Below are 19,793 nucleotides of genomic sequence, written 5' to 3' on the forward strand. Positions count from 1 at the left end.
CCTATCTTACATGCCCAATCTAGCCACATGGCACCACTATCCCCTACTTTCTCCTTAATTATCTCTTATTATCTTTAATTCCTATTTATCCTCTTCCCCACTTTTCATCTATATCTATTTAAAGAAAGTTTGAATTAAAAATTTTAATAATTGTTTAAATATTGTAACAAAATAATGTATTAACTTTAAAATATTTATTAAAAACAAAAAATCTAATAGATTTAATAGTGTTCGGATTATTAATAGTTTTATACTTTTATGAAATTCATAATGAAATAAATTATAATTTTATGAATTATTAATAGTTTTCAGTAACAAAATTATTTAAATTTTATTTAAATAATAAAAATTAAAATATTTAAAATTCATAATGAAATAAATTATAATTTTATGAATTAAAATTTTCAGTAACAAAATTATTTAAATTTTATTTAAATAATAAAAATTAAAATATTTAAAATATTATTTAAATATTTCAATAACTAAATATTTTAAATAAAAATATTAAAAAATAGCTAATTAATTATATAAAAAAATTTAATATTATGTAATAACTTTAAAATAAATAAAATTTAAATAATGAAAATTTTTTAAATATTTTATTATATTTATTTTGTAATTATTGTATTTTTATTATTTATTTATTTATTAATTAATTTTTGTTATAAATTTATTTTCAATAATTGTGTATTTTTCTATAAATTATCAATAATTGTTCGAGATTAAAATATTATTATTTTTCTATAAATTTATTTTCAATAGTTGGGTTAGTTTGGTTGCAAATTAGCGAAAACCAACCAATTCTGGTTGTATCAATTTGGGTCAGTTTTTAGTTGGGTCAGTTTGTTCAAAAGATTTAAACATAAAAAATTAAATTTAAATTAAAAAAATTACCGTGGAATTATTGAAAAAATAAATTTTTTAGAATTATTGAAAAAATAAATTAAAAAAATAAAAAATAAATAAATTTACTAAGAAATATGGGATATTTTTCTACTTACCGTATTAAACAAATTATATTTAAAATATAAAATATTAATATATATCTATGGTCGGGTCAATTTGATTTTGGTCGGTTTACAAATGGCCAAACCAAAGTTGACCCAACTTGGTCGGTTTGGGAAATTGGTGAACCAAAGCTGATTGAAAATACTATAAAAACCGACCAACTCGGGTTGAATTGGGTTGGGTTGGTCGGTTCAATTGGTTTGATAAATAGTCCTAGCTGAAATTAATTATTATTTTTGTATTTTTAAAATTATTAAAAGTTGTATATAAAATATAAATAATTATTAATTATTTAAAAATTAAAATATAAAATAATTGTCTAATTTTATGTGCTTTTATTGTTTAACTTTTGCTTAACAAAGATTGTGCATCGCACGGGTTCCTACTAATTTATAAATAAAAATATAACTATAGGATAGGATTGTATCAAAATTTTTGGACTGGATAGGGGTTATCTGAATTCACTTCAATTTTTAATTAGGTCATATTATTCAATCCAAAAATCCAACATGGAGGGTATCATGATCTGGTTCATTTGCACCCCTATTCATAAGACAGAATTTTGGTAATAACTCTCTTCAGATTCCAATTTAATGGCCTAAAGCATTTTTGCACTTAAAAAAGGTGTTTTATGGAAGATTCCCTTCCCTTATGGCCCAACTACCACATTCACAAAAAAAGATGCAAAACTGTATCAATTCTTGATTAATTTGCATGTGAACCAGTCAAGCTCATCTCACAAAGTGGTTAATTTGACTTAGTCTAAATTGAGCTTAAAATTGTACTCGAGCCTAATATAAGTGAGATCATATAGTATGAAGCAGGATATGTATATCATTTCAGAAGTTTATTTATTTTGTTAAGACACAAGTATATGGTTCCTTGATTATGTGCAAGCCAACTTATAATTTTGGGAACCATATTGTTTTATTATTTTATGGAGCCTCCGCTCTGGATGCCTCTAGAAATGTATCAATTCTTTTGGCCTTTTTTTCTTGGATAGAGTATGACGGGTCCCCCCATATATGGGCACATTTGATTTTTACAAACAAAGTGAAAGATTCCTCTAATCTTGTCGTTTTAGAATATTTTTATTTTTATTTTTTATTTGCATTTGCAACTTGTATCTAGCCCAACACGTCAACATTTAGAGTTACTAGCGAGTTCTGATTTTTTTTGTCCCTTCTTTGTTTATTTCTTTTTGTACTTAAAAATTTGTATGGCTGTTGAAGTGTATTTGGAAGAAGAACAAATGGTTGGAAGGAGAGGCTGTGAGAGCAACAGAAGTATTAAGGGTCATAATAAGGAAGTCCATAGTGATATGTCATGGTGGAAATATAGAAAGTTCCTCTGGACTCAGCCCCTAGTAGAAGACCCTAAAGACCTCAAGTTGTTTGTCAAACTTACCAAGGAACTCCGAAAGATAAGTGATGTAATCGTTTTCGGCCACGTACCAATGTTTTGTGATGTAAATTTTTTTGGCAAAGTACCTCGTTATTCGACCCGATAGTGGCGTGCCTTAGTGACGAGCTACTTGGTGGCGAACTGTCTTGGTGGCGAACTGCCTTGGTGGCGAACTGCCTGGTGGCGAACTCCCTGGTGGCGAACTGCCTGGGGGCAAACTGTCTTGGTGGCGAACTGCCTGGGGGCGAACTGCCTTGGTGGCGAACTGCCTGGGGGCGAACTGCCTTGGTGGCGAACTGCCTGGGGGCGAACTGCCTTGGGGCGAATTGCCTGGGGGCGAACTGCCTTGGTGGTGAACTGCCTGGGGGCGAACTGCCTTAGTGGCAAACTGCCTGGAGGTGAACTGCCTTGGGGGCGAACTGCCTTGGGGGTGAACTGCCTGGGGGCGAACTGCCTTGGGGGCAAACTGCCTAGGGGTGAACTACCTGGGGGCGAACTGCCTGGCGAACTCCCTACTAGGCGGTCGATGCCTTAGAGAATGTTGGAGCTCCCTGGTGCGGTGCAATCCGACTGCCCTCAGCATGAGGTGGTCTTCTTTCCTTTGTAGGCTGCGGGAGATGAGGGACTTGCGAGAACTTTATCTTTTCCTCCTCTTTGTAGGTGGCAGGAGCTGAGAGACATGCGAGAACTCCATCTTTTCCTCCTCTTTGTAGGTGGCGGGAGCTAAGGGACCTCCGAGAACTCCATCTTTTCCTCCTCCTTGTAGGTGGCAGGAGTTGAGGGACCTCCGAGAACTCCATCTCTTCCTCCTCCTTGGAGGTGGGGGGAGCTGAGGGACTTCCGAAAACTGCATCTTTTCCTCCTCTTCGTAGGCGGCGGGAGCTGAAGGACCTGCGAGAACTGAATCAGAGGTCCCGGGGGTACTTTCCCGGTGGAGGCTCTCCGATGCTTAAGTTAGCACTCTTATTGTAGAGAGCTTTGAAGATAATATGAGAGAGCTAGAGAGTAGGGTTACTTCCCTTTCTTTTCCATCCCCTTCCCCTTTGGGGGGTGAGGTCGTTATATATCGGAGTCTTCGCAGGTTAGGTGGGTGAAAAGCCTCCAAACGGTAAGACTCGTTGCATCCTGTTAGAACCGGGGTACGGTGGTGAACTCCTCGAGGTCGTCAAGCTGGTGCTTGTGTCAGGCGGCCAGGTCGGCGCCTGGGCCGGGTTGTCAGAGGGGTGCTTTCGTTTGTCGACGGGTCAGTGTTTAGGCCAGGTCGTTAGGTCGGCGCCTGTGTCAGTCGGCGGGACAGTGTCTAGATCAGGTCGTCAAGCTGGCGCCTATGTCAATCGGCGGGTCAGTGTCTAGATCAGGTTGTCAAGCTGGCGCCTTGACCGGATCATGCACTAGGCTGGTCCAGGTTGGCCAGGTCGCGCAGGCCGTGCGCAGTTCGTGCAGGCCGCACGAAGTTCACGCAGGCCGCGCGTGTGCCGCGCAGTCCTGCTTATGGATTTTCATCCATACTGAAGTTGGATTAATTGACTAAAAAAATATATAGTCATTCATGTCATTGTGTCTAATTTGTTCATTTCTCACATTTTATTTTTTTTCTGATTGAGAAGAGTGACGGCTCTGTCTTCTTGATGGGCAAACCAACGGTGCAGGTAATAAAACGACAAAAGGTCAGTTCTTTAGTTTTCCGTGTGTGAATCTGATTGATGGAATTGCCAATCGAACTGGACCAAAATTTCTAATGGGCTTTTCCTGATGGGCTGTGCAATTCAATAATTCACATGAGCATTCGCCATCACTACACACTACTACTGCAACTTCACCAAATATGTTATCACTTCACTACTTACTAGTGACGATAACTATTCTTTCGAACGATCGGGATTTTAGGGTGCATTTGATATTTCTTATTTTAAGGATTTATCTTCTTTTTACAGTTAAAAATTCAATGTTCATATTTTAAAAGGAATATTTTAATAGTAAATAGGAGATAAGGCTGAGTTTGGCATTCCTTATTTAAGGACTTATCTACTTTTTACAGTTAAAAAAATCAATGAGATAAATCCTAAAAATAAGGAATGCCAAATTCAACCTAATAGCAATTCTTATATTCCCCTAATATTATTCATGGGCTTCCAAATTTATGGGCCAGGCCCAGTAATGACCACGGTGCCATGTAAGAGAAGACGGTGCTCTGGTCTCTGCTTCCTCTGTTTTTCCACGTGTTTCTTCTGGAGTTTTTACTATTGTTGGGGTTTGATGTCGGCCGCTCGTTCCGTATTCCGAAAATCTGGCATTAAGTTATTGTGCAATTCTCAATCAATCTCAACCTCAAAATCTCCATGATTTTCCAATCAGTGGGGTCCATTGTAACAGAATTCAACAGTGAATAATTCCTTTAACACCAACAACTGTTTTCGCCCGTCCTCCATGGTTTCTTGCTCCTCCATTGCCAGTTCCAACTCATACCTCCATTGCCAGTTCCAACTCACACCTCCATTGCCTCTGCTTATGTACTCTGCAATCGCCACATTTTCACTCAACTGTGTATCCTTCAAACTTGTTATCCCCAATTAGCTTCGTCGTAATTCTCAAAGCCCTCTACTGCTTTCTGTTTAACCTTCATTTCATCATCTGGGTTTCTTTCAGTCTCCATTTGGCTTCTTAGGTTTTCATCAAGTCCTCAAATCTTGTTAGGTTATCACAAACACTAAGGCAAACACAAGAATGACTTCTTTTCTCTCTCTTTCTTTACCGGTGGAGACTACGATGGAAAACTCTATTCTACCTCGGCTTCGCTTTGTTTCTTCCTCCCCTCGAGGAAGATATTCTCTTGATTCTGGTTTAAACAACTCAAAATTTGGGTTTCCCAATGCTGTCGAAGGAGAAGCTTTTCCCGGGTTAGCTTGCAATTGGAAGAAAATGCTAAATGTGTATGGTAGAGCGAAACCTCGGAGGAGTAACTGCACGAGAGCGGTGGGAAAGGACTCTGTAGAAGGAAAAGATAGTGATGATTCGGTGGATACTCTTCAGGCTACAATAGAGAAGAGCAAGAAAGTTCTTGCTATGCAAAAGGATCTACTTCAGCAGGTATTTCTTTATTTTTCTTTTATTTGATACAAAACAGGTATTTCTTTTCTTCTTTCTCTTATTTGTGGAAAGCACCTCTTTGAAGTGGAAATTTTCTTTTGTTTACATTCATTGCATATTCTTGTTGATGCTTTCGAGTATAATCAGCCTGTACTGTTTTCAGTTGAAATCTTTATTTAAAAGGGCAGCCCAGTGTACGAGGCTCCCGCCAATGCGGAGTCTTGGTAGGGATAGATGTACGCAGCTTTACCTCTGCACATACAGTACAGCGAGGCTGTTTCCAAGATTTGAACCTTGCTCACCCACTTGAAATCCTCATTTACTAAAACTTAAACCTCTCTTCTAGCCTCCTAGGTTCTTTTGTTCTTTTTTTCTTTCTTTTTGTCATTTCTTTACTTTTTCTCATGAACTGAGATCTCCTGCAAAGTCTTCAGGATAGAATAAATCAATGAGTTGAATGGTAGTCTGCCTTTTGCCTTGCCCATATAATTAGAACCACTTTAAAGATAACTAGCAAGGGGCGCCTGTGCTCAGCATGGGCGAATAATGCTGAGTAATTGGGAGAATAAAAAATAAAGAAAAAAATAATAAAAGTTCTGGGGATTCAAATCCCGGTCTCTGCTGGAATGAACAAACTAATATATAGAAGATATATATTACATAAAAAGAGAAGAAAATAAAATGAACAATTCCTCCCACACAGAAATGCAGTATTCATTACCGAAAGCATGGAACAAATTGAAGACAACAGGCTTCTAAACCTAGACATCTAATGTTATTGATCTAACCTACAGTTGATAGGAAAAGCAATAGCTAAAATCAGTGGTTCTCAATCTAGTGTATGCAGGGTTCACAATTGGCAAGATTTTATAAACTCCTGTTTCAGAAATTGGGCCTAATATAAAGTATGATTGAATTACAGTTACTGCATTGGATAGACCAAGTGAGTCATCATCAGTTACAGATTGTAGTGCATTTACAATAAATGAAAATGAATTCCTTTCATTAAATTGCACTTAACAAATAAATAATGAGAAAACAAAGTCAACCTCATCCATTCATGAGAAGGCATCAGCACAAAAGGAGAACATGCGACGCAACAGGTAGCTGAAGATTTATGGGTATAAAGATCAACAGGGATGAGTAGAGTACAAAATTCATAGGCCCATTCCAACAGCTTCCACCTCTTATTTATAAACAGCTCTTGAGTATGAGTATGAGTCAGCTACTTGAATCCAACAGCTATTGCAGATTCAAAATAGAACGAGAAGATGAGTATGGATCCACTACATGAATCCAACAACAATAAACCTTTTTCCTCAAATCACAAACTAAGAAACCTGAAATATTTAGTGTTAGGGTGCATTTGGTAAATATGTGGCCAAAGAACTTTGGTCTCTTGCAAGATCAAAAGACAAAAAGATGACATTTCACATTTGATAAGAAAATTTCAGCAGATTTTTGTGCTTCTAAAGCTAACAATATAGAAATCCTTTAAACATGAATTTCAAAGAGTTCAACAAATCCAAAATAACAATATAGAAAGAGTTAGCAATGATTCCTATAGAAATTACAAAGGTTGCATAACAAGAGTTTGACCAAGTTTTTGAATACTCAAAGAAAGAAGCACTATATTATATCTGCAATCCTCAGTATGCCTCCTAACAAAGTGGAAGACAACAGAAAAATTATTCTGAGTCCAAGAATAAGTGCATGCTATAAATAATTAAATCTCAAAAGGCAACAAAATAACAAAATATCTCAAAACAAAGAAATAAAGTACATGAAAATATTAACTGATGACGAACAAGAAATTAGCACATGGTTTGGGAAAACTAAGAAATTGCCTAAAAAAATAACATCAATTATTTATCACATACTACTTGCAGTGTAGACTACGAAATTAGCACATGTGTGTGTAAGGTGCGGGCATTTATTTCTGCATAGCCTGCTCTGTGTTTCTTTGTATCATATCATACGAAATCCTACTTTATTATGTAAATGGGTCGGGGCCAAGTAGATTCACTGCTCCAATCTATGGAAATGATGATAGAGATACTTCTATATTCTTTTTATAAGGTCAACTGATTATCCAGTTATGAAGGCCAAATGATACTTGTTTCTACTTCTATTGAATACCTGGTTTTAACTTCCTTATATGTATCCAGATTGCAGAAAGGAGGAAACTTGTTTCATCTATTAAAAATATCAAACTCAACATTGAAGAAGATTTAGACTCTTATAATGGGACTGATAATTCGTTTCCAGTACAAGATCTTGCTTCAACTGTTGCTGGCAGTACTAATGGAAAATATGCTAATGATATTCATTCCAAGAGCTACACCCAAGCAACTGCAGTTGGGATGTCAGAAACCCCAGATGTTGATGTCAATGGAAGTTTTAGTGAAGAAGAGCAAGGAAATGGAAGAAATTTATCTCCTGAAAAGGTTTCTTTAGATATAGATTCCTCCAAAGAGTTCAAAGAAACTAGTTTAACAACAGTTCAGTCTGATACAGTGCCATCGTTTCTATTGAAAACCTCTAAGTATGATCTAAAAGATGAAAGCACTGAGGAGTTGGTAGAATCAAGTTTAAAAGATGATGTAAGCAGTGAAGCTAATCTAGTTTCTGAGGATGAAACTGTAAATACACCTCCTTTGGCTGGGGCTAATGTCATGAATATCATATTGGTAGCTGCAGAATGCGCTCCTTGGTCAAAGACGGGTATGTTTCTAATAAGAACTCTGAAACAAATTCCACATATGAAAGCAACTTATTTTAAGGATAGTTTTGCTTCTCAGATCACGTTCTGTTGAGTCTGAATCTGGTCCCAACACAGGATCCCAACTCCCAACAGCCATTACAGCTGTAAATCAGGAGCATCTCACCATGAAGGACAAAGGAGATGTTCCCAATGCATGGCTGCATGGCTGTTGGGACAAGATCCAAACTCCATTCTGTCACCCTTGTACCAGAAAATAATAGTTTGACTTTTTTTGTTTTCAGATTTTATTTTGTTATACATAAAAGGAAAATTGTCTATACTTTCTGAGTGATTCTTTTATTCTGTACTTTCAAGTGCAATTCATTTCCCCAAGAGTGGGGAAATTGAATGTAGTCACTGGGTGAACAGTCAAATGTCTTTTGATTGTATGATTCAGGCACCTCAAATGCTCCCCCACCCTTCACTAGGGCTGTCAATGGACCAGATTTTGGTCCAACCCAAGCCGGTTCAATATAAGTCCATTAGGGATGGGCCAGGTCCAATCCAATCTGATGAATGCTTTGGACAGTTCTGGACTGGTCAAATTCAATGTCTGGACCGTCCAATCTGTTCAAGTTGGCTTTAATTTAGACCGGGTCCAACCCAAACCTGGTTCATTGACATCCGTACTCTTATCTTGTGTCAATGGACCAGATATTGGTTCATTACCAGGTCCAATCCAATCTGTTTGGGCCATTAAGTCTGGACTGGTCCGAATCTGACAGTTTCTTGTTTGTTCTCTCAACATACTGAAATTGTCAAGACTTGTAGCCTTTCTAATGGTTAATTTTTAGGATCTAACAACTAGTTCATAACTGTTGAGTTTCCTGTCTGATCACCTCAGTTCTTAGAAGCTCAAACAATTGAGAGCTAATTAGTTCCTTGTTAAGTTAAACCAAAAGAAAGTGCATTGATTAATTATTGTTCTTATTTTTCTTGCCTCAGGTTGTGGCACCACGGTATGGTAACTATGCTGAAGCCCAAGATATAGGAGTTCGCAAGAGGTATAAGGTGGATGGACAGGTGCGCTTCAGCATCACTCAGCTACAACTTGACTTTTATATGGTGTTGTAACTATTGTTTTCAAGGAACCAACGTGAATAGATATGGATTCATCAAATGTAATGAAAAAATGGTTGAATCCCTTGTTTTTCTCAATGTTGTAGAGATGCATAGAAGGGGAAAAAAAAGCAGCCTTGGCCTAGAGAGATATACATAGGGTTAAGCACCTGATCTGTTAATATGTGGGGTGGGGGGGCTCGTTTTTGAGTGGACAATCAAAGGCTATTTGCCACCCTAGACTGATTTTAGGGGTGGATTCGAGGCAAGTAAACCTGAATATCTAGCTATTTGAGCTCATCTTGCTAAAACAGATGAGCTCGATTTGAGCTAGAGACTTGAGCTCGAATTCGGCTTGGCTCGAGCTCGACTATGAGCCAAATTTCCTATAAAAATAAAAAAACTATACATATAAAAATTAAATGTTATATATATGTATGTATGTTTAATTATGTCAATCATGGAAAAGCACCTTATTTCCTCGTCATCACCTAGGACCCACCATAGCAACACCTTGACAACTACTTGTAGCTTTGTAATGACTTCAATTTTATTACAAGTGTGTTAAACCTTTCAACCATGCAGGATGTGGAGGTAAATTTCTTCCAAGCCTACATTGATGGTGTGGACTTTGTTTTCATGGACATCCCTATGTTTCGCAATATTGAGAACAATATATATGGGGGAAGCCGAGAGGTAACAAATGTGCATCCTATTGATTGCCTGATTCTAAGATAAAGTTCATTACCATTTTATTTTAACTTTAGTTAAATGTGTACTTTTAATTTCTTATGACTTCTAGTCATCAAGATGGAAAATGTTAGTTTAAATTCTTAGTGCAACAAAGTGCACAGATGTCAGTCATACATGTGGAATGGGTAGAGAGGGGAAGATCCAGAATTTGATACCTCTTTGTAAAGAATATCTGGACTAAAATATATCTAAATCCATGCCTCGATATATGACATCTAATCTCTCTCCCTGAACTATGCATGTAAGACATTCATGCCCTTCCAGGATTGTAATTGATTGCACAGTTATTGTCAACTGTCCATCTGATAGCAGTAAGAGATTTTATAGGTTGAACATGTCAACTGGTGGGTTTCTATTATCAACCACTTCATACAAATATGTACAGTGCAAAACCTTGAATGTGGTATTTCTAGACCTTGTATTTGCACTGTACATATTTGTATTTGCATTCCTCCTGAACTGAGGGTAAATATCAAAATGTATACTTGTCTATTATTATATTAATTGTGAATATTCTCATTGTTTGTTTTTAAGCTTTTTCATTTAACATATTTTAATTTCTTATAAAGCGCAGGATATTTTAAAACGCATGGTTTTGTTCTGCAAGGCTGCTGTGGAGGTATAATTTATGGACACATCACTTAAATCTTTACTGATAGATCCCTGTTGGCAGATGTCAGTCTTAATATCGTGTCACACTTGTAGAACAAATAATATATTACCAGAAGCCATAGCATATCCTAGGTATTAGGTCTCATTAAGCATGTGCTAGCAGACCATCTATATTATCTGGAATATAGGTTTTATGATTCCTTGCATATTAATTTTTGTTTCATTAGACAGTTGTTGCAAGAAGAGTTTTATTAATAAGATCAAATAGCAACTTATACAATGAGAGGCTTCCCATAGAGGGGCACGAGATGCAGCCTCAATTACATTACAAATGAGATTACAATTGAGCCCAAAACAAATGCTCCCTATGTACCCAAACGTAGCTAAGTAATCAGCTATCTCATTGGCCAATCTCCTTTGCCAAAGAACCCTTACAGTCATGTTTGCAATTAACCATTTAAACCTTTTCACAGATTCCCTGTAAGTCCAAAAATAGTTTCTGGATCTGTCAGTCATCCAACGCTTTGAGCCCCCTCCAATTATCAATCTGTCCATGTTCAGCTCTCTAGCAAACTGTGCTCCTTGCAATACGGTTTGCAACTCAGCATGTATGGAGTCTCCCACTCCTACAGAACCTGAATACAAAGAAATTATTTGCCTTTCTGCATTCTTAAACATGCCCCAATTCCTGAAGGCCCAGGATTTTCAAGGCTGCTTCCATCAAAATTTAGCTTTATGAACCATGCTTCAGGAGGGTACCCAAGTAGAACAAGGCCTAACCTTAATCTCTAAACTTTTTGCTACAGATTCCCAATTCTTCTAGATATCACCAAATAAGAACTGAGGAAATAAATCCACAGTTTTGGCCCAATGTATAGTCCTACTTAAGATGCATTCCCAAATAACCTCATCACTCCCTTCCTTGTCGTTAAAGATTCTGGTACTTCCCTCATTCCATACTATCCAAACCACTACTACAACCCTAGCACATCTCCTGATCTCCATAAAATCCTGCCCTTCCTTTTCAACCATCTGAATGTTGTAGGGTCAAAAAGGCTACTGACCTGCAAGTGCAAAGATCATCTGCAACCAAAAAGTACAAATAACCTTTTCCAAGGGCCTGCAACAAGTGGGTAGGAGATTAGAAAGTGGTAACGATTCTCACCGTTAGCTTTACATAGGATACACCCATTACAGGAGAGGCCTTGTTCAAAGAGGTTTTCTAAAAAAAAATTCCTTTTTCAAGGCATTTTCAGTAACTTATCTGCAGCACGGGTGTGAAAGTCACACCAGATCCATTTTAAGGAGACAGGAATACTAAAACCCAGATGCTAGCAAAGAACTCTTAATAATACCATAAAAGTAATTAAAACTTCAATAGAAAGATGCCTCCTCTTCAAACCAATGAGATTAGAGTCCATTCTTTCAATGGCCAGCTCCTGAGCTTGCTCTAAATCTTGCTTTATGCTTAGAGGAAAAGCCACTGTGCACCCCATGATTATCACATATAACTCAAGGAGATGGAGTTCATAATAACCAAATCTTAACGTTGTACCTTATCAGATGATGATAGTAAGGTCAGATACTGCATCAAGGCAGTGAAAAATGACCTAAGATTTCTGACTTTGGGAAGTAGAGTGACCAAGGAAAACCAAGGTGTCATAAGAATTTTGAAGGTGAGAAATTAGAAATAATGGGGGAACCCTCCTTAATGAAGAGATTAAACAAAACTCACTTTTCTTTCCATTATCATGCTAAAAGTTTCCACAAAAAGAAAAAAAAAATGAGGGAGAAGGGTCCCATTGCCAAAGGCCCTTTTAACTTGTAAAAAAATCCCTAGAGGAACCATTGATGAGAAAAGAAGATAACTATACTAACGCAAACCTCAACCCTTTTTTTTTTTTCATTTGGCTCCAAGGTCCATGAGGACCAAGACTGACAAGGAAACTCCAACCAATACAATCATAAACTTATTCTAAATCCACTTTGCACATGAGACCCACTGATCAAAAAAAAAAAAAGAAAAGCACATGAGACCTCAGAATTCTGCTTCAGATAATGAGAATTCGAAAACTAACCTAAGATGTGCTCATCATCTAGGATTTGCTCCCTTCTGCAAAATCTCCCTGGAAAGTTCTGACAAATTGTTAACTACACCTTTCACGTGACCTCTTCTTCTACCCATACTTTCTTAGGGATTAAAGAAATGAATGCAGCATTATGTACACTGTCCAAATGCCACTATCAGACTTAATTGTATCAGTTTTCAGAAATGTCCAACTGGCTATAAAGGATCATACGAAAGCTATTTGAACCTGGTGTTGTATCCCTTTCCATGTCATTAAGAGCCCTAGAACTTCCTTTTTTTTTTCTTTTTTTGAAATAAGGTAACTTTCATTCAAAACAAAAGGATGCATGAGGAGATGTCCAAATAGGGGTTTCCAAAAAAAAGCCCACTCAATATAGAGGATAAGAATTTGCACTATACAACATATCCCTTCCCAACCTATTTTTATCTAAAGCATCTGTCAGAAGATTTAAACACCTAGGGATCCATTTGAAGCTGCATTGGATTGAATCTGAAATGTCATAATTCATAAAATATAATGTGCTTAAGACTTAAGAGTTAAGACATTAATCCATCCACCTTCATACTTGTAGTTTGAAAAATATCAATCACTGAATTTGCTCCCAAATCATCTGGCACATCACGAAGGAGAGAAGATCCCATAGAATTCTTTCTTTCCCAGTGAAGCTATAAGCTGTCCCAGTAGGAATCAGTTCCATTGTGTTTTCTGGACTAACCCTTTAATGCCAAACTTCTATGACACCACACCTGAAGCACGAAAGGACAATGAAGAAGATGGGACACAAATCCTCCTCTCTTCGGTACATAGAGCACAACATTTTGGATTTCAGATTGCAGGAGATGAGATGATAAGTATGAGGGTTTTATCTAAGAAAGCTTCAGAACATGAAGAATGCAACTTCAGTTGGAATTTGGAAACTCCAAATGTATCTTGCAGGAAAGGCCCTTATGCCCAGTGAAAACATCACTGGGAATATACCACCAGTATCAAGACAACATTCCAAATTCCAAGTCATCCCGTTGGGAATAGAGAGGAAACTGCTTAGAATTTAATTTCCCAATTAACATTCCCTAACAATCATGAAATCACAGACTATCTCCACAGCAACCAATTCAATGAAACTTCATTGATTGAAAAAACAAAAACATTGATGGCATCCTTATCAGCCACCAACTTGACTCAAGTTTAGCTTAAGAAAATCTTAATGTAATTGTCTCCATGCTTATGCATCCTGCCCATCTTAATTCTTTGATCATTACTGTCATTGAAAAGAATAAGCTTCTTAAAGTCTTCAGCTACCTTTTGAATGTTATTTGCACCTGACCATAATTTCCACCTGATTTGAATCCCAATCAAGATGGGTAGCCTCATATTATCAATCAGTGACTCTTCTGTAAGCTACAAATTTCTTAACAAAGCATCAAAGCCATCTCCAAGAAATATCCTTCTTCATGATGCTAATAGGACATAGCCCAAGGCTCCCCTTCTTTCAGTTTGCAGACCAAATTCTACTATGCTAAAGGGAATTTCTTCTCATCTGCTTCTCCATTGGAATTCTCTCTTCACTTAATCTTGTCTTCCGAGCACATTTTCCAATACATTAATGTTATATGTAGAAAGTGATTTACAATAATAGGTAAAACTTGAAGTGTATTTCATGATGTTTAATAAAGATATTGCTGTATGTAATACACGCAATTTGGTTGGAATTCTATTTGTTGACAAGGGGATGATGCCACTTGACCACATTCAAGGTCACAACCCATGCCTGTGGGTATTTCATGAAATTGACATCTTAAGTTGTTTTCAGGTTCCTTGGCATGTCCCATGTGGTGGGGTTTGCTATGGAGATGGAAATTTGGTTTTCATTGCAAATGATTGGCACACTGCATTATTACCAGTCTATCTGAAGGCATACTACCGTGATCATGGTGTGATGAAATATACCCGCTCCATTCTTGTGATCCACAATATAGCACACCAGGTTTGTTCTTGTTTGCTTAGGATTTGGCTATATAAGCTATACCTGATCAATACTAACTGTTCATATTTTGTTAAATTGAAAAGGTTGATCAACCTGATTCTTTCACATAACTTATTCTCTTGTATTTTCTTGGTCCAACACCCAAAATGTGAAATCAGAGTCAAAGTCCTTTTAAACACGGATGAGCTTTGGGTTCATCCTGGGAATATATAACCTAAAAGCACTCCATTTTATAATCAGGTTCATTGACCTGGGAAAACGTTTAAACTTCAGACCATCCTTCTTGTTAGTTTTACTGGGTTAAGAGAATGTAAACCCAGAAGAAAGGGAGGTTAATATGAAAAGAAAGGTCAGTTTGGTCTTTGGGGCTGGTTGGTTGGTTCAAGAATGATTTCTCCTAGTTTTAACTTTGAAGAACTTCAAAAGGTAATTATATTTTACATAAAGTTAAGAAAAACATAATTTATTTACTCAAGAATTTCTTGGGAAAAGGGAGTTTTTTTGAGAGAAAGGTAATGTATGAAAAGAAAACAAAACAAAATATACAAGGCCCTGATCAAAAAGAATTTGAAACAGGGGAAAAACTGAGAAGCCGATTGCACTGCAGATATAGATAAAAAAAATCCTTGAATAAAAAAAAAGAGTTGAAAGGTAAATCCTTTAGCTGTCTGTGAACTGCAGCCCATGAGTATATTCTGCCCGATAAGCCTTTTAATATTGTAACTACTGTATTATGTTTATTTTAAAAAATTCTCCTATTTTTCTCCGTCCATAAAGACCGAATCACTGCTGTCGGAATTACTTTCCACAAGACTTTCCCTTTCTTGGACCCTTTAACTTCCAGCACCACAATAGAGATTTCAGGTCGTTTGGGAAACAAAAATTAACAATAGAGATTTCCCTTTCTTGGACCCTTTAATTTCCAGCACCCCAAAGCTTTCCCCCCAACCCATTCTTGCAAGCTTGCAGAGGATGCATAAATGCCTCTGCATCCTCTGAGGCTGTCCCACACGTGCAACATCTGCTTGGCTCCATACCTCCACTATCATTTCCCCATTTCCCCTTTTAGCAAGCAAAGGTTCAGTTTGGTCTTTAGGGTTGGTTGGTTAGTTGGTTCAAGAATTATTTCTCCTATTTTTATTTATTTATTTATTGAAGAGGCCCCAAAAAACACAGATGGACCACAGTACCACACAAAGCAAGGACCAAAGTCACTTGGCTTAACCACCCTACAACACCCACAGTATACTGTAAACAGAGCACAAACTAAAGCATAACACAGAAACAAAATAAACAAAACCATTTCTCCTGTTTTTTTTAATTTTTAAGAACTTAATAAGTAATTATATTTTCACATAAAGTTAAGAAAAGTATAATTTATTTATTCTGTGTTACTTTATTTTGATAAGTAAGATTATTAATTCATTCAACTACTTTAAAACAGAAAAATTTACAATCAACTCCTCCCCAAAAAAATAGTGCTATCTAATTTCTTGTAAGAAAAAATTGAGATCAAAATTGCTTGATTAATGCCTCAATGTGAGTAGGGTTATCAGTTTCAGATGTCAGTAACCAAATTCCTGATTAAAAGATCCTGGAGTGAGCTGAGTGATGCCCAGGACAATGAAGAGGTATTTGCTTGGTCCCTTCGCTCCTGTTGCAATTATTTGGACTCTGGCTTGGGAGGATTAGAAGGGTATTCTGTAATAAAAGAAAGAATGTGGATGAGCTGATTAAGCAATCTGAATCTCTAGGAAGAGTAGGGTCGTGGGTCTCTTTGTCTAAGGGGTTTCAGGGTCTATCTGTGAGGGGGTTGTTGCAAGATGTAGTCTTCTGGGGGTCTTGATCCTTTCCAGCAAGGATTTTCCTCTGCTGGCTTGTTGTACTTTATGTTTTTCTTTTTCTGGAATAAATTTCCTTGCCTTTTCTCAAAAAAAAAAAAAAAGAGATTGCCAGTTTATAAACTAAAAGCTTGATATAGATTTAATGAGGACCTCTGAAAATTTTGAATCTTGAATTTGGTTGAGGTTGAACACCAATCAAATAAAGTACGCCTGTGAAGATTTTCTGAGTATTTTATTGTAGTTTTTATGGCCTGATAAATGTGTATACATACATACATACACACACACATTTATTCGGTCATTTTGTCATTCAATTTCTTTCAACTGACAAAACAACCAAGTCACTTCACATTGACTAGGGGCTGTGAATGGTTATTAGCCTGATTCTATAGATGATCAAATTTGAGTAAAGGTTGTTGGGTGGAACTTAGGCTGCCTTTGGTTTGATAGAAAATAAGAGAAACAGAAAGTTGAGGTCATGTTCTTTGGAATTTTTGTGAAATTACTTGAGAAATTTCCCCCAACTTTCTATTCCTCTCTTATTTTTCTATCAAAACAAACACAGAATTGATGAATTCTGATGATTGGTACTTGAAGTGTTTGAATGGAAAAGGGAAGGTTCAATCTAGCATATTATACTCAAAGCTAGAGGTACATACAACTCTTGGGCTGTGTTTGGTTTGAAGGAAAAAGTAAGGAAAGGAAGGGAAAGGTAGGGAAACCTTTACAAAACATGTATCGGTTTCCCTTCCTTTCCCTGCTTTTTCCCTCAAACCAGACATAGCCTTAGTGTCAGACTCAATCCATTGCATTAGTGCTATGTTGCCCATATATAGCAAGGGCATGGCTGGACAAGGTGATGGATACGGAACCGTTGTATAGGTATCTAAGTATCATAGCATCACTATATCACGAGTAAGGTCAATAATTCCCTTGCATAAACAAAAGCCTCTCCCGGTCAAGTACTGATCTATATTTTTCATCCAGGGTCGTGGTCCAGTAGATGATTTTCATTATGTGGATCTTCCAGAAGACTACCTAAACCATTTCAAATTGGATGACCCTATTGGCGGTGAACACTTCAATATCTTTGCAGCTGGTTTGAAAGCAGCAGATCGTGTAGTTACTGTGAGCCATGGTTATTCCTGGGAGCTGAAAACTTCAGAAGGTGGTTGGGGTCTCCATCAAATCATAAATGAGAATGATTGGAAACTAAGGGGCATCGTGAATGGGATTGATATGAAAGAGTGGAGCCCACTGTTTGATGTTCACCTTACATCTGATGGCTACACTAATTACTCCTTGGAGACTCTACAGACTGGAAAGCCCCAGTGCAAGGCAGCTCTACAAAAGGAGTTTGGCCTTCCCGTTCATGAGAATGTCCCTCTGATTGGATTCATTGGAAGGCTGGACCATCAGAAAGGTGTTGATCTCATTGCCGAGGCTATTCCTTGGATGGTGGGCCAGGATGTGCAGCTAGTCATGTTGGGTACTGGGAGACCTGACCTGGAACAGATGCTCAGACAATTTGAGAGCCAACACCATGACAAAGTCCGGGGTTGGGTTGGTTTCTCTGTGAAAACAGCTCACCGGATAACTGCAGGTGCAGACATCCTGCTCATGCCTTCTAGATTTGAACCTTGTGGATTGAACCAGCTTTATGCAATGAACTATGGGACAGTTCCTGTAGTACATGCTGTTGGAGGACTGAGAGATACTGTGCAGCAGTTTGATCCATTCAATGAGACAGGGTTTGGCTGGACGTTTGACAGGGCAGAAGCACATAAACTGATAGACGCACTAGGAAACTGCTTGCTTACTTATCGGGAGTACAAGAAGAGCTGGGAAGGGATCCAAAGACGTGGAATGATGCAAGACCTAAGCTGGGACAATGCTGCTCAGAAGTACGAGGAAGTTCTTGTTGCTGCAAAGTATCAGTGGTGATTCTTTGAACATAAGAGCTGCAGTTTCAAGTTTATGGGGCTTCTATTTTTCTTTTAGGTCAATATATCTGGAGACAATATATGCTTGAAGCCTCATGCTTCTTCCAAGAGAGATGCAGATGATGGTTTCTTGGTGAATGCTGCACACTATTTCTTTCTCATGCTGTTCTAAAATAACACGAAGGCAAAGGCACCTCTATTGCAAGGACCACTCACTGAGTTAAAAATACCTGCAGAAAATCCAGTTGCTTTCCTAGTTCATTTGTGATGAGCAACAGCATGACAAGCCTCTATGCCCGGCTGTTAAACTCCTACAACTGTAATTTTTTGTTATTTTGTGAATGTATTATCTTTGGTCCATAGTTTGATACACGTTGCACAATTATTGTTTGTTGATTGTCAATGATACATATTTCAGTATTTTCTGTGGGTTAAGATGTTGATTTGCGTTGTGATCCAGTGTTTCTTATCACTTATAAACCAAGGAGAAGATAAGATGGCTTCTGTCTTACACTGATTGCTTGTTCCTTTATTGGTGATAAAGATATTTAATGAAAATAAAATTAAATGAATGCATTGCAAGTTCAGCCATATCAATAATGCATGGTTTATCCAGGGCGATCAATGAACAGCAAGATGGTATAAGTTGAATGCAAATAGTGAATGTAGCTAGCATGCACCTAGACGATGCCTAAACTGGTTTCTGTATCAGTAAGCCATGTAGCTCAAGTAATATGATTTAGGTTTTGACCATTTATTTATTGGACTCGCTAGAGTAAGAAGAATATCGGCTTAAGATTTGGGACTTTGAGTGTGTCAACACTCAACACCTGCTTCCAGCTGGCAAGATGGTGGGCATTTGCATTGCGAAGGGATCCTCAATGCTTATAATGTTCTCGGTTGCGATCTCATCAGGGTAGAGTTGTCGTGGGTCAGTCCGTCGGAGATCCTCTTAATTTTAGATATCTAGTTTATATGAAGTAGATCATAATAAACATGTATGGAATGTTGCCAAGTTTCTTATCATTGTTAGCTACTTGGGTCATAGTCAAGTTAGAATAGGCAAAACCAATGACAACCCTATTGTAATGGGTACTCAAAATGCAGACCCAGAACTGAGAACCGACCATATCAATAATTTAAACTTCGTCTGAGATAACAACAACACATATAGATAGGAAAGAGAGAGAGAGAGAGAGAGAGAGAGACGTTGTCTCTGGTGGTGGTGGATATCTCTTCCGTCCT

The 19,793-nt window shown here is 37.5% G+C and overlaps 1 protein-coding gene across 1 annotated transcript; it reads left to right on the top strand.

Moving 5' to 3' along the window:
* Positions 1-4,657: 4,657 nt before the first annotated feature.
* On the top strand, positions 4,658-19,059 carry LOC148863157 (granule-bound starch synthase 2, chloroplastic/amyloplastic-like). The gene is made up of 7 exons (XM_088976255.1): positions 4,658-5,499; positions 7,668-8,305; positions 9,184-9,286; positions 9,908-10,018; positions 10,650-10,694; positions 14,588-14,761; positions 17,593-19,059. The coding sequence occupies exons 1-7, from the start codon at positions 5,137-5,139 to the stop codon at positions 18,547-18,549; spliced, it is 2,391 nt and encodes a 796-aa protein (XP_088832381.1). The 5' UTR covers positions 4,658-5,136; the 3' UTR covers positions 18,550-19,059.
* The last annotated feature ends 734 nt before the right edge of the window (positions 19,060-19,793 follow it).

Source organism: Nelumbo lutea, chromosome 3, assembly GCF_056320005.1.
Source record: "Nelumbo lutea isolate HS-2025 chromosome 3, American lotus-T2T, whole genome shotgun sequence".
Taxonomy (NCBI): domain Eukaryota; kingdom Viridiplantae; phylum Streptophyta; class Magnoliopsida; order Proteales; family Nelumbonaceae; genus Nelumbo; species Nelumbo lutea.

What these genes read in the sequence shown, in the direction of transcription:
- LOC148863157 (XM_088976255.1), top strand. Translation starts at nt 5,137, where the DNA reads ATGACTTCTTTTCTCTCTCTTTCTTTACCGGTGGAGACTACGATGGAA. An exon ending in TATATGGGGGAAGCCGAGAG is followed by an intron (nt 10,019 to 10,649) that starts GTAACAAATGTG and finishes TATAAAGCGCAG; the next exon opens with GATATTTTAAAACGCATGGT. An exon ending in TCTGCAAGGCTGCTGTGGAG is followed by an intron (nt 10,695 to 14,587) that starts GTATAATTTATG and finishes AGTTGTTTTCAG; the next exon opens with GTTCCTTGGCATGTCCCATG.